The 14,431-nt window shown below is 49.5% G+C and overlaps 1 protein-coding gene across 1 annotated transcript in view; it reads left to right on the top strand.

Moving 5' to 3' along the window:
* Positions 1–14,431, top strand: part of LOC106575569 (interleukin-1 receptor accessory protein-like 1) — a 401,023-nt gene that overhangs the window by 369,523 nt on the left and 17,069 nt on the right. Inside the window, exon 8 of the mRNA XM_045699173.2 lies at positions 5,747–5,892. Coding sequence (XP_045555129.1) covers positions 5,747–5,892 — 146 coding nt within the window. The remainder of the gene's footprint in view (positions 1–5,746; positions 5,893–14,431) is intronic.

Genomic DNA, 14,431 nt, shown 5'->3' with positions numbered 1-14,431 from the left:
CTCCACGTCAGCCTCTGTATCTAGTCTACTATATAGTCTGTTGAACGTCTCCACGTCAGTCTCTGTATCTAGTCTACTATATAGTCTGTTGAACGTCTCCACGTCAGCCTCTGTATCTAGTCTACTATAGTCTGTTGACCGTCTCCACGTCAGTCTCTGTATCTAGTCTACTATATAGTCTGTTGAACGTCTCCACGTCAGCCTCTGTATCTAGTCTACTATATAGTCTGTTGAACGTCTCCACGTCAGTCTCTGTATCTAGTCTACTATATAGTCTGTTGAACATCTCCACGTCAGCCTCTGTATCTAGTCTACTATATAGTCTGTTGAACGTCTCCACGTCAGCCTCTGTATCTAGTCTACTATATAGTCTGTTGAACGTCTCCACGTCAGCCTCTGTATCTAGTCTACTATAGTCTGTTGAACGTCTCCACATCAGTCTCTGTATCTAGTCTACTATATAGTCTGTTGAACGTCTCCACGTCAGTCTCTGTATCTGGTCTACTATATAGTCTGTTGAACGTCTCCACGTCAGCCTCTGTATCTAGTCTACTATATAGTCTGTTGAACGTCTCCACGTCAGTCTCTGTATCTAGTCTACTATATAGTCTGTTGAACGTCTCCACGTCAGTCTCTGTATCTAGTCTACTATATAGTCTGTTGATCGTCTCTACGTCAGCCTCTGTATCTAGTCTACTATATAGTCTGTTGAACGTCTCCACGTCAGTCTCTGTATCTAGTCTACTATATAGTCTTTTGATCGTCTCCACGTCAGCTTCTGTATCTAGTCTACCATATAGTCTGTTGAACGTCTCCACGTCAGCCTCTGTATCTAGTCTACTATATAGTCTGTTGAACGTCTCCACGTCAGCCTCTGTATCTAGTCTACTATATAGTCTGTTGAACGTCTCCACGTCAGCCTCTGTATCTAGTCTACTATAGTCTGTTGAACGTCTCCACGTCAGTCTCTGTATCTAGTCTACTATATAGTCTGTTGAACGTCTCCACGTCAGCCTCTGTATCTAGTCTACTATATAGTCTGTTGAACGTCTCCACGTCAGCCTCTGTATCTAGTCTACTATATAGTCTGTTGAACGTCTCCACGTCAGCCTCTGTATCTAGTCTACTATAGTCTGTTGAACGTCTCCACGTCAGTCTCTGTATCTAGTCTACTATATAGTCTGTTGAACGTCTCCACGTCAGCCTCTGTATCTAGTCTACTATATAGTCTGTTGATCGTCTCCACGTCAGCCTCTGTATCTAGTCTACTATAGTCTGTTGAACGTCTCCACGTCAGTCTCTGTATCTAGTCTACTATATAGTCTGTTGAACGTCTCCACGTCAGCCTCTGTATCTAGTCTACTATATAGTCTGTTGAACGTCTCCACGTCAGTCTCTGTATCTAGTCTACTATATAGTCTGTTGAACGTCTCCACGTCAGCCTCTGTATCTAGTCTACTATAGTCTGTTGAACGTCTCCACGTCAGCCTCTGTATCTAGTCTACTATATAGTCTGTTGAACGTCTCCACGTCAGCCTCTGTATCTAGTCTACTATAGTCTGTTGAACGTCTCCACGTCAGTCTCTGTATCTAGTCTACAATATAGTCTGTTGAACGTCTCCACGTCAGTCTCTGTATCTAGTCTACTATATAGTCTGTTGAACGTCTCCATGTCAGCCTCTGTATCTAGTCTACTATATAGTCTGTTGAACGTCTCCACGTCAGTCTCTGTATCTAGTCTACTATATAGTCTGTTGATCGTCTCCACGTCAGTCTCTGTATCTAGTCTACTATATAGTCTGTTGATCGTCTCTACGTCAGCCTCTGTATCTAGTCTACTATATAGTCTGTTGAACGTCTCCATGTCAGTCTCTGTATCTAGTCTACTATATAGTCTGTTGATCGTCTCCACGTCAGCCTCTGTATCTAGTCTACCATATAGTCTGTTGAACGTCTCCACGTCAGCCTCTGTATCTAGTCTACTATATAGTCTGTTGAACGTCTCCACGTCAGCCTCTGTATCTAGTCTACTATATAGTCTGTTGAACATCTCCACGTCAGCCTCTGTATCTAGTCTACTATATAGTCTGTTGAACGTCTCCACGTCAGCCTCTGTATCTAGTCTACTATATAGTCTGTTGAACGTCTCCACGTCAGCCTCTGTATCTAGTCTACTATATAGTCTGTTGAACATCTCCACGTCAGCCTCTGTATCTAGTCTACTATATAGTCTGTTGAACGTCTCCACCTCAGCCTCTGTATCTAGTCTACTATATAGTCTGTTGAACGTCTCCACGTCAGCCTCTGTATCTAGTCTACTATATAGTCTGTTGAACGTCTCCACGTCAGCCTCTGTATCTAGTCTACTATAGTCTGTTGAACGTCTCCACGTCAGCCTCTGTATCTAGTCTACTATATAGTCTGTTGAACGTCTCCACCTCAGCCTCTGTATCTAGTCTACTATATAGTCTGTTGAACGTCTCCACGTCAGCCTCTGTATCTAGTCTACTATATAGTCTGTTGAACGTCTCCACGTCAGCCTCTGTATCTAGTCTACTATATAGTCTGTTGAACGTCTCCACGTCAGTCTCTGTATCTAGTCTACTATATAGTCTGTTGATCGTCTCCACGTCAGTCTCTGTATCTAGTCTACTATATAGTCTGTTGATCGTCTCTACGTCAGCCTCTGTATCTAGTCTACTATATAGTCTGTTGAACGTCTCCATGTCAGTCTCTGTATCTAGTCTACTATATAGTCTGTTGATCGTCTCCACGTCAGCCTCTGTATCTAGTCTACCATATAGTCTGTTGAACGTCTCCACGTCAGCCTCTGTATCTAGTCTACTATATAGTCTGTTGAACGTCTCCACGTCAGCCTCTGTATCTAGTCTACTATATAGTCTGTTGAACATCTCCACGTCAGCCTCTGTATCTAGTCTACTATATAGTCTGTTGAACGTCTCCACGTCAGCCTCTGTATCTAGTCTACTATATAGTCTGTTGAACGTCTCCACGTCAGCCTCTGTATCTAGTCTACTATATAGTCTGTTGAACATCTCCACGTCAGCCTCTGTATCTAGTCTACTATATAGTCTGTTGAACGTCTCCACCTCAGCCTCTGTATCTAGTCTACTATATAGTCTGTTGAACGTCTCCACGTCAGCCTCTGTATCTAGTCTACTATATAGTCTGTTGAACGTCTCCACGTCAGCCTCTGTATCTAGTCTACTATAGTCTGTTGAACGTCTCCACGTCAGCCTCTGTATCTAGTCTACTATATAGTCTGTTGAACGTCTCCACCTCAGCCTCTGTATCTAGTCTACTATATAGTCTGTTGAACGTCTCCACGTCAGCCTCTGTATCTAGTCTACTATATAGTCTGTTGAACGTCTCCACGTCAGCCTCTGTATCTAGTCTACTATATAGTCTGTTGAACGTCTCCACATCAGTCTCTGTATCTAGTCTACTATAGTCTGTTGAACGTCTCCACGTCAGTCTCTGTATCTAGTCTACTATATAGTCTGTTGAACGTCTCCACGTCAGCCTCTGTATCTAGTCTACTATAGTCTGTTGAACGTCTCCACGTCAGTCTCTGTATCTAGTCTACTATATAGTCTGTTGAACGTCTCCACGTCAGCCTCTGTATCTAGTCTACTATAGTCTGTTGAACGTCTCCACGTCAGCCTCTGTATCTAGTCTACTATATAGTCTGTTGAACGTCTCCACGTCAGTCTCTGTATCTAGTCTACTATAGTCTGTTGAACGTCTCCACGTCAGCCTCTGTATCTAGTCTACTATATAGTCTGTTGAACGTCTCCACGTCAGCCTCTGTATCTAGTCTACTATATAGTCTGTTGAACGTCTCCACGTCAGCCTCTGTATCTTGTCTACTATATAGTCTGTTGAACGTCTCCACGTCAGCCTCTGTATCTAGTCTACTATATAGTCTGTTGAACGTCTCCACGTCAGTCTCTGTATCTAGTCTACTATATAGTCTGTTGAACGTCTCCACGTCAGTCTCTGTATCTAGTCTACTATATAGTCTGTTGAACGTCTCCACGTCAGTCTCTGTATCTAGTCTACTATATAGTCTGTTGAACGTCTCCACGTCAGCCTCTGTATCTAGTCTACTATAGTCTGTTGAACGTCTCCACGTCAGTCTCTGTATCTAGTCTACTATATAGTCTGTTGAACGTCTCCACGTCAGCCTCTGTATCTAGTCTACTATAGTCTGTTGAACATCATTGTCCCTTCTCTGTGTCTCCCCAACAACCTCCTCCCGCCCTCCTCCTCCCTACTCCCACCTCCTCCAACGCCTCCTGCCATCTCCTCCTCCCACCTCCTCCTCTCCACTTCCTCCCCCTCCTCCCACCAACCTCTTCCCACCAACCTCCTCCCCCTCCTCACCTCCTCCTCCCCCCCTTCCTCCACCTCCACCTCTTCCTCTCCACCCTCCTGACACCTCCTCTTCTCCCCTCCGCACCTCCTCTCCACTTCCTCCCCCTCCTCCCACCAACCTCCTCCTAACCTCCTCCTCCCCCCTTCCTCCACCTCTTCCCTCCCTCCTCCACCTCCTCCTCCTCCTCCCCTACTCCAACAGGTCTTGCCACCTTATCTCCTTCATGGAGCCTCAGTTAGAAGCAGTTGGGTGTTGGACGGCTAAGAGCATTACCACAACTGTAATTACTAGATTCCCCATGTCAGTCTGCCTTCCACTTCCACCATCTGTACTGCACTCTGTAATTGACCTGATGTACTTCCCCCATCCTTCCCCGACATGCTGAAGAGGAGAAATGTGATTGATTGTTCTGAACCACATTCATGTGTCCCCAAGGGAGAGGAGAACAACAGCAAGCGACATTCGTACAGTTGTCATAAAAGAGACAGAATGGCGGCCGATATCTGTAAACGCTAAAGAATAGAGATCATTATTTTTCCATTTGTTCCGTCTGCTCTGTGTGTGCCTAGCAGGAGAGATTCATTTACTTTTTAACTCATATTGTTTTTCTCTGCCATTCCTCCGTTTCCATAGCAGCATGCCGCTATAAAAAGCTACTTTTTCAACCTCATTATTTAGCTAGTTATCTTACAACACTGTGCGAGCTGAAACAATGGTGTTGACTTTCAATGAAATTACCATAAAGTCTGTAGAAATTATGACTGACCACTTCCAAGTTTTTAATGTATGCTGTCTTTGTGTTATTACGGTCATCCATGGTTTGTAAAGTGTACCACCACTTGTGGTGATGCTTTTACTGCTGTTCTGTCCACAATCTGTATCAAGGCCAATTCATGTCAAGTCACGTCACGTCTCCAGTGAAATTAGCATCCTCGCTAATCTGCCCCCCAAGCAGCCCTCCTGGGTAATCAAGTCACAGTGAGGGGGATAATGCTTGGTAATTGTCAATCAATCACAGACAGAATCCTCACAGAGACTTTCTCTTCTCTGTTCTCCCTCCTCTCTTCTCCCTTCTCTCTTCTCCTCTCCTCTTCTCTCTTCTCCTCCCCTCTTCTGTATGTTCTCCTCTCCTCTCTTCTTCTCTCCTCTCCTCTTCTCTCCTCTCTTCTCCCTTCTCCTCCCCTCTTCTCTATGTTCTCCTCTCCTCTCTTCTTCTCTCCTCTCCTCTTCTCTCTTCTCCTCTCCTCTCTTCTCGCCTTCTCCTCCCCTCTTCTCTATGTTCTCCTCTCCTCTCTTCTCCTCTCCTCTCCTATTCTCTCTTCTCCTCTTCCCTTTTCTTCTCTGCAGGCTGATCCGGGAGCACCTGGGAGAGCAGGAGGTGTCTATCACCCTGACCATTGACTCGGTGGAGGAGGCTGATCTGGGGAACTACTCCTGCTTCGTGGAGAATGGCAACGGCAGACGGCAGGCCAACATCCAGATAACAAAGAGAGGTAGGACACACAGACACACACACACACACACAACAGCATTCTACTGAGAGTTGGTTTGGAGAAGATATTGCCAAAGAAAGCTGAGTTTTCACTTAAAACCATAATTATCTAAAGGTTATTCTGTCTGTTTCATTTTTTAGATACCCGCTTAATGTCACATCAACGTCAAACATTGAAATGTGTTTTCAGGGCTGGAGACCGATAGATAGACAGCTGTTATCTTGTTGCCAATTCAGAGAAGCAGCAGAGGGACAGGGTTCATCTCTGTCTGTTTTTCTAGACACGTTGCATCCTTTCAAATCTTGGTGGTCAGAGCCCATTGGCTGACTAATGTCTACCAGAGCAGGGCCTGGACTCAATGCATCTCCATCCATCACCATGGTGACAGCATTAGCCTCATTCCAGAGCACGGCCCAATCTCACAACACCACAACACAAGATATCTACCAGACAAGGCCTGATCCCCCAACTCCACAACACAAGCTATCCACCAGAAAGGGCCTGATCCCCCAACACCAAAACAAAGCTATCTACCAGACAGGGCCTGGTCCCCCAACACCAAAACAAAGCTATCTACCAGACAGGGCCTGGTCCCCCAACACCACAACACAATATATCTACCAGAGAGGGCCTGGTCCCCCAACACCACAACACAAGCTATCCACCAGACAGGGCCTGATCCCCCAACACCACAACACAATATATCTACCAGACAGGGCCTGGTCCCCCAACACCACAACACAATATATCTACCTGACAGGGCCTGATCCCCCAACACCACAACAAAGCTATTTAACAGACAGGGCCTGATCCCCCAACACCACAACACAAGATATCTACCAGATGGGGCCTGATCCCCCAACACCACAACTGTAACGTTTGTCAAAAGGAGTCGACCAAGGTGCAGCGTGGAATATGTTCATCTCGTGATTTATTTACTCAGAACACGATAAAAGTAATGAACAAAGAAAATACGACCGTCACGTTCTGTAGGCACACAAAGCAATACAAAAATAAGATCCCACAAACACAGGTGGAAAAAAGGCTGCCTAAGTATGGTTCCTAATCTGAGACAACGATAGACAGCTGCCTCTGGTTAGGAACCATACTCGGCCCAACACAAAGAAATACAAAACATAGAATGCCCACCCCACACCCTGACCTAACCACATAGAGAAACAAACCCTCTCTCTCAGGTCAGGGCGTGACAGTCCCCCCCCCCCCCCCCCCCCCCCCAAAGGTGCGGACTCCCGGCCGCCAACCTGAACCTATAGGGGAGGGTCCAGGTGGGCATCTATTCTTGGCGGCGGCTCTGGTTCGGGGCGTAGCCCCCACACCGCCCACTGATCCCCCCCGCTTCTGTGTCGCCGGAGGAACCAGACCGTGGATCAGCGCCGGAGGCTCTGAACTGCCGACCGCCGTTGAAGACTCCGGGCTGCAGACTGCCGCTGAAGACTCCGGGCTGCAGACCGTCGCTGGAGGCTCCGGACTGGGGAGCGTCGCTGGAGATTCCGGACTGGGGAGCGTCGCTGGAGACTCCGGACTGGGGAGCGTCGCTGGAGGCTCTGGACACGGGAGCGTCGCTGGAGGCTCCGGACTGGAGAGCGTCGCTGGAGGCTCCGGACTGGAGAGCGTCGCTGGAGGCTCCGGACTGGAGAGCGTCGCTGGAGGCTCCGGACTGGAGAGCGTCTCTGTAGGTTCCGGACTGGGGACCTTCGCTGCATGCTCCGTGCCATGGATCATTTCTACTGGTTCCGCGCCATGGATCATCACTGGAGGCTTTGTGCCATGATTCATCACTGGAGGCTCCGGGCCATGGATAATCACTGGAGGCTTCGTGCCATGGATCACCCCTACAGGCTCCGGGCCATGGATCATCACTGGAGGCTTCGTGCCATGGATCATCACTACAGGCTCCGGGCCATGGATCATCACTGGAGGCTTCCTTGCCATTGATTATCACTGGAGGCTTCGGACCATTGATCATCACTGGAGGCTTCCTACGTGGAGCTAGAACCGGTCTCACCGGACTGGGGAGACACACAGGAGACTGGGTGTGCAGAGCAGGTACAGGGAACACTGGGCCGTGGAGGTGCACCGGAGGTCTGGAGCTCAGGGCTGGCACACCCTGTCCTGGCTGGATGGTCATTGTAGCCCAGCAAGGACGGGGCGCTGGTACAGGACAGACTGTGCTGCGCTGGTGAACGGGGGCTACCGTGCGTAGAGCAGGCGCAGGATAACCTGGGCCGTAGAGACGCACTGGAGACCAGATACGCTGAGCCGGCGCACTTCTTCCTGGCTGACGGCCAACTCTAGCACAGCAACGATGAGGAGCTTGCACCGAGCGCACCGGGCTGTGAGTGCGCACTGGCGACACAGTGAGTATCACCGCATAACACGGTGCTTGCTCGGTCACTCGCTCCCCACGGTAATCACGGGGAGTTGGCTCAGGTCTTAAAACTGCCTTAGCCAATCTACCCGTGTGCCCCCCCAGAAAAAATTGGGGCGCTGCCTCTCGGCCTCCTGTTGCTTGCCTAGCCGTTCTTCCCAGTATCGCTGTTCCGCCTTCGCTGCCTCTATCTCCTCCGGCGGGCGGCGATACTCTCCCAGCCTTGTCCAAGGTCCTGCCACATCCAGGATCTCCTCCCAGGTCCAGTCATCCTGCCCACGCTGCTTGGTCTTTTTGTGGTGGGATCTTCTGTAACGTTCGTCGAAAGGAGTCGATCAAGGTGCAGCGTGGAATATGTTCATCTCGTGATTTATTTACTCAGAACACGATAAAAGTAATGAACAAAGAAAATACGACCGTCACGTTCTGTAGGCACACAAAGCAATACAAAAATAAGATCCCACAAACACAGGTGGAAAAAAGGCTGCCTAAGTATGCTTCCAAATCAGAGGCAACGATAGACAGCTGTGTAAGGCTCGGGCGTAGTGGAGGAGGAAACAAACGCAGGAAGCAGCGAGAAGGGTTATAGCTTTTAATGCTCGAAAAGCAAAACACCTGCCAACCCAACATGCGAACTTAGCGCACACCAAATTAAAGTGCCCCAAACACAGGGGACAAAATACAGTGAGCGCAACACGATGCACTAGCGCAAAATACAGACAGCGCTTACCCACGCAACACACAGAGGAAACAATCCCGCACAAAGAGCAGGCGGGCCAGCTAGCTCATATAGCCCCGCTAATCAACCCAACTACGGACAGGTGCAAACAATAACAGAAAGGGGGAAAACAAAAAAGGAATCAGTGGCAGCTAGTAGGCCGGTGACGACGACCGCCGAGCGCCACCCAAGCAGGAGGGGGCGCCACCTTCGGTGGGAGTCGTGACAAGCCGCCTCTGGTTAGGAACCATACTCGGCCCAACACAAAGAAATACAAAACATAGAATGCCCACCCCACTCCCTGACCTAACCACATAGAGAAACAAACCCTCTCCCTCAGGTCAGGGTGTGACAACAAAGCTATCCACCAGACAGGGCCTGGTCCCCCAACACCACAACAAAGATATCTACCAGACAGGGCCTGATCCCCCAACACCACAACACAAGCTAATCACCAGACAGGGCCTGATCCCCCAACACCACAACAAAGCTATCTACCAGACAGGGCCTGGTCCCCCAACACCACAACACAAGATATCCACCAGACAGGGCCTGATCCCCCAACACCACAACAAAGCTATCCACCAGACAGGCCCTGATCCCCCAACACCACAACACAAGATATCCACCAGACAGGGCCTGATCCCCCAACACCACAACACAAGATATCCACCAGACAGGGCCTGGACCCCCAACACCGCAACACAAGATATCTACCAGACAGGGCCTGATCCCTCAACACCACAACACAACCCATCCACCAGACAGCCAACATGATAAAGGGTGATGTCACAACCCATCCACCAGACAGCCAACATGATAAAGGGTGATGTCACAACCCATCCACCAGACAGCCAACATGATAAAGGATGATGTCACAAGCCTTCCACCAGACAGCCAACATGATAAAGGGTGATGTCACAACCCATCCACCAGACAACCAACATGATAAAGGGTGATGTCACAAGCCGTCCACCAGACAGCCAACATGATAAAGGGTGATGTCACAAGCCGTCCACTAGACAGCCGACATGATAAAGGGTGATGTCACCAGAACCAAACAACCATCAAGCTCTGCGTTATAACCCCTGGTCCAGACAAAACCTTCAACAACGTACCACCTCCCCACTCCCTCATCCTCTACCTCCTCTTCCCTCTTTCTCTTCCTCCCCACCCCCTCATCCTCTACCTCCTCTTCGCTATTCGCTCTTCCTCTAACTCCCCACCCCCTCATCCCCTACCTCCTCTTCCCTCTTCCTCTTCCTCCCCACCCCCTCATCCTCTACCTCCTCTTCCCTCTTCCTATACCTCCCCACACCCTCATCCCCTACCTCCTCTTCCCTCTTCCAATATCTCCCCACCCCCTCATCCTCTACCTTCCCTTCCCTCTTCCTATACCTCCCCACTCCCTCATCCTCTACCTCCTCTTTCCTCTTCCTCTTCCTCTAACCTCCCCACCCCCCATCCTCTACCTTCTCTTCCCTCTTCCTCTACCTCATCACCCCCCCATCCTCTACCTCCTCTTTCCTCTACCTTCTCATTCCTCATCCTCTACCTCCTCTTCCCTCATCCTCTACCTCCACTTCCCTCTTCCTCCACCTCCCCACCCCCATCCTCTACCTCCTCTTTCCTCATCCTCTACCTCCACTTCCCTCTTCCTCCACCTCCCCACCCCCATCCTTTACCTCCTCTTCCCTCTTCCTCTACCTCATCACCCCTTCAGCCTCTACCTCCTCTTCCCTCTTCCTCCACCTCCCCACCCCCTCATCCTCTACCTCCACTTCCCTCTTCCTCCACCTCCCCACCCCCTCAGCCTCTACCTCCTCTTCCCTCTTCCTCCACCTCCCCACCCCCTCAGCCTCTACCTCCTCTTCCCTCTACCTCCCCTACCCCTCATCCTCTACCTCCTCTTCCCTCTACCTCCACCTCCCCACCCCCTCTAAATCAACTGTTCGTCCTCCAGCTGAGGCCTCCTTCCCTCTCTTCTCTTCCTTCCTCTCCTTCTCTCTTCCTCTCTCCCCTCCATCTCCTGGTTGAATCAAAGATCTTGTCCCCGTGTATCAGCGCACCGTCGGTCAGGTGTCAGAGATTACACTAAAGAGGTCCATTCTTCTCTGCCTGGCGCCCACAGCCCACATCCTGACGCTCTCCACCCAGAGATTAAGACAGATGATCTCCCGGCAGTCGGGGACTGTGCCTCACTTACACAACGATAGATTTGACAGAGCTATTGGGCACCTCTCCATTCATCTTGTTTCCCCCCCACCTCCTCCTCACAGGGCTAGTGTGTTTGGAGGGACGGCTGCCATCGGGATTTGTCGCTGACATGTGGGTTGTGGGTGTGGTGTGGAGGGTGTGGAGGTGTGGAGGGTATGGAGGTGTGGAGGGTGTTGAAGGTGTGGAGGGTGTTGAGTTGTGGAGCGTGTTGGCTGCCCTGTGCTGCATCTCCAGGGGAGAGAGGCGGAGGACGATGGATTGATTTCATCATTAGGAGGACAAAGGGTACCTTATTTGTCTGCTGGGTACTGGATGAAAGCATCCATTATAATAGGTGATTTCACTGGGGAGGCCTTCTCTGTGGGACTAGTTCAAGTAAATCCTTCAGATTTAGGAATGATTTGGGTTCCATGGTCCTTCTACTCACGGGCCTGAGTTGTAGACCTCTGAATCACTGTTGAATAGAGCCAAAAGTCAATGTAGTATAAAACAAGCCATGTAGAGGTCCAAGGTTGTTGTCACTATTGACTTTATGACCCTGCCAGAAAACAACCACAACAACAAGGAAGCCATTTTTGCCACTCTGAATAAAGATTAAGCAGCCAGTGACAAATCGACAACAAATGTTGTCAAACCTGACAAATCTCTCAATAAAACCCATGGATTAAAATGATGAAAATAGCAGCCTTTCTATCCATCCGTCGTCGTTGTCTCAAGGTCGCGAGCCTCGGTGGTGCATCAAAACACACTGAAACAATGTCCATTAAAGCCAAGGTCCGCTGGCTTGTTTTCTTCCTCCCTGCCCCGAGTGCTCCTCTCCTCTCCTGGCTCGAGCTCTCTGTAATTTTCTGTCACATTTCATGCACCCATTGCCACAATTTAGCACCTCAAACAGAGTAAATTATTCTCACCTTGTACAGCCTATGCTAATAAATCAGTGAGGGCCAGTGTCATCTTCCAGGCCAAACTGAATGCACCGACACCGACCGAGGCTGAACGGCTGCCATTAATAAGTTATTAGAGCAGCAATGCCAGAGGATGTAATAAAGAAAACAATTATCAAAAGAACTGAGAGAGAGAGAGAGAGAGAGAGAGAGAGAGAGAGAGAGAGAGAGAGAGAGAGAGAGAGAGAGAGAGAGAGAGAGAGAGAGAGAGAGAGAGAGAGAGAGAGAGACCGATGGCCAGGCACCAAGTGCTTACATTACAGGAGCAAGGACGATTTACAATCAGCTCCATCTCCCCACAAGCCACAGCACATCAATTGGCCCAGCAGCATAATAACTAAATAAGTAGGATAAAAGCCCAGCATAACAACTTGGTCTGATTCTTTATCTACATTTACATTACATTACATTTAAGTCATTTAGCAGACGCTCTTATCCAGAGCGACTTACAAATTGGTGCATTCACCTTATGATATCCAGTGGAACAACCACTTTACAATAGTGCATCTAAATCTTTTAAGGGGGGGGTGGGGGGTTAGAAGGATTACTTTATCCTATCCTAGGTATTCCTTAAAGAGGTGGGGTTTCAGGTGTCTCCGGAAGGTGGTGATTGACTCCGCTGTCCTGGCGTCGTGAGGGAGCTTGTTCCACCATTGGGGTGCCAGAGCAGCGAACAGTTTTGACTGGGCTGAGCGGGAACTGTGCTTCCTCAGAGGTAGGGGGGCCAGCAGTCCAGAGGTGGATGAACGCAGTGCCCTTGTTTGGGTGTAGGGCCTGATCAGAGCCTGAAGGTATGGAGGTGCCGTTCCCTTCACAGCTCTGTAGGCAATCACCATGGTCTTGTAGCGGATGCGAGCTTCAACTGGAAGCCAGTGGAGAGAGCGGAGGAGCGGGGTGACGTGAGAGAATTTGGGAAGGTTGAACACCAGACGGGCTGCGGCGTTCTGGATGAGTTGTAGGGGTTTAATGGCACAGGCAGGGAGCCCAGCCAACAGCGAGTTGCAGTAATCCAGACGGGAGATGACAAGTGCCTGGATTAGGACCTGCGCCGCTTCCTGTGTGAGGCAGGGTCGTACTCTGCGAATGTTGTAGAGCATGAACCTACAGGATCGGGTCACCGCCTTGATGTTAGTGGAGAACGACAGGGTGTTGTCCAGGATCACGCCAAGGTTCTTAGCACTCTGGGAGGAGGACACAAGGGAGTTGTCAACCGTGATGGCGAGATCATGGAACGGGCAGTCCTTCCCCGGGAGGAAGAGCAGCTCCGTCTTGCCGAGGTTCAGCTTGAGGTGGTGATCCGTCATCCACACTGATATGTCTGACAGACATGCAGAGATGCGATTCGCCGCCTGGTTATCAGAAGGGGGAAAGGAGAAGATTAATTGTGTGTCGTCTGCATAGCAATGATAGGAGAGACCATGTGAGGATATGACAGAGCCAAGTGACTTGGTGTATAGCGAGAATAGGAGAGGGCCTAGAACAGAGCCCTGGGGGACACCAGTGGTGACAGCGCATGGTGCGGAGACAGATTTTCGCCACGCCACCTGGTAGGAGCGACCTGTCAGGTAGGACGCAATCCAAGCGTGGGCCGCGCCGGAGATGCCCAACTCGGAGAGGGTGGAGAGGAGGATCTGATGGTTCACAGTATCAAAGGCAGCAGATAGGTCTAGAAGGATGAGAGCAGAGGAGAGAGAGTTAGCTTTAGCAGTGCGGAGAGCCTCCGTGACACAGAGAAGAGCAGTCTCAGTTGAATGCCCAGTCTTGAAACCTGACTGATTAGGATCAAGAAGGTCATTCTGAGAGAGATAGCAGGAGAGCTGGCCAAGGACGGCACGTTCAAGAGTTTTGGAGAGAAAAGAAAGAAGGGATACTGGTCTGTAGTTGTTGACATCGGAGGGATCGAGCGACCACGCCACATGAAAGAGACCGTTCATAGACGGTGTATATGTTTACATAAAGATGATTTGACACAGAGAGACAGACTGACATGCAATCAGACTCACAAGCGCTAGTCCAAACAAACGCTTGCACACACACACACACACTGAAGAGTCCTGGTTTGAGAGGACCATTATTTTGGGCATGGCACAGATAATCACATGGAAGAATTCCTAAACAAATGAAGTGAAAAATGTAACAGGTAGGAAATCAGACAAGCATCTTCAAAGACTGCTTTCTTCTTTAATTCAGATAGCGTCCTCTAATTAGCTGTCCTATTTTCATATCTCGGCAGAGGGGTGTCTATCTTCCTTTATCTCTCTCCTTCTTTCT

Source organism: Salmo salar, chromosome 17 (assembly GCF_965601325.2).
Source record: "Salmo salar chromosome 17, fSalSal1, whole genome shotgun sequence".
Taxonomy (NCBI): Eukaryota; Metazoa; Chordata; class Actinopteri; order Salmoniformes; family Salmonidae; genus Salmo; species Salmo salar.
The sequence above is the reverse complement of the archived record's forward strand: the minus strand, read 5'-3'. Positions and strand labels throughout refer to the sequence as shown.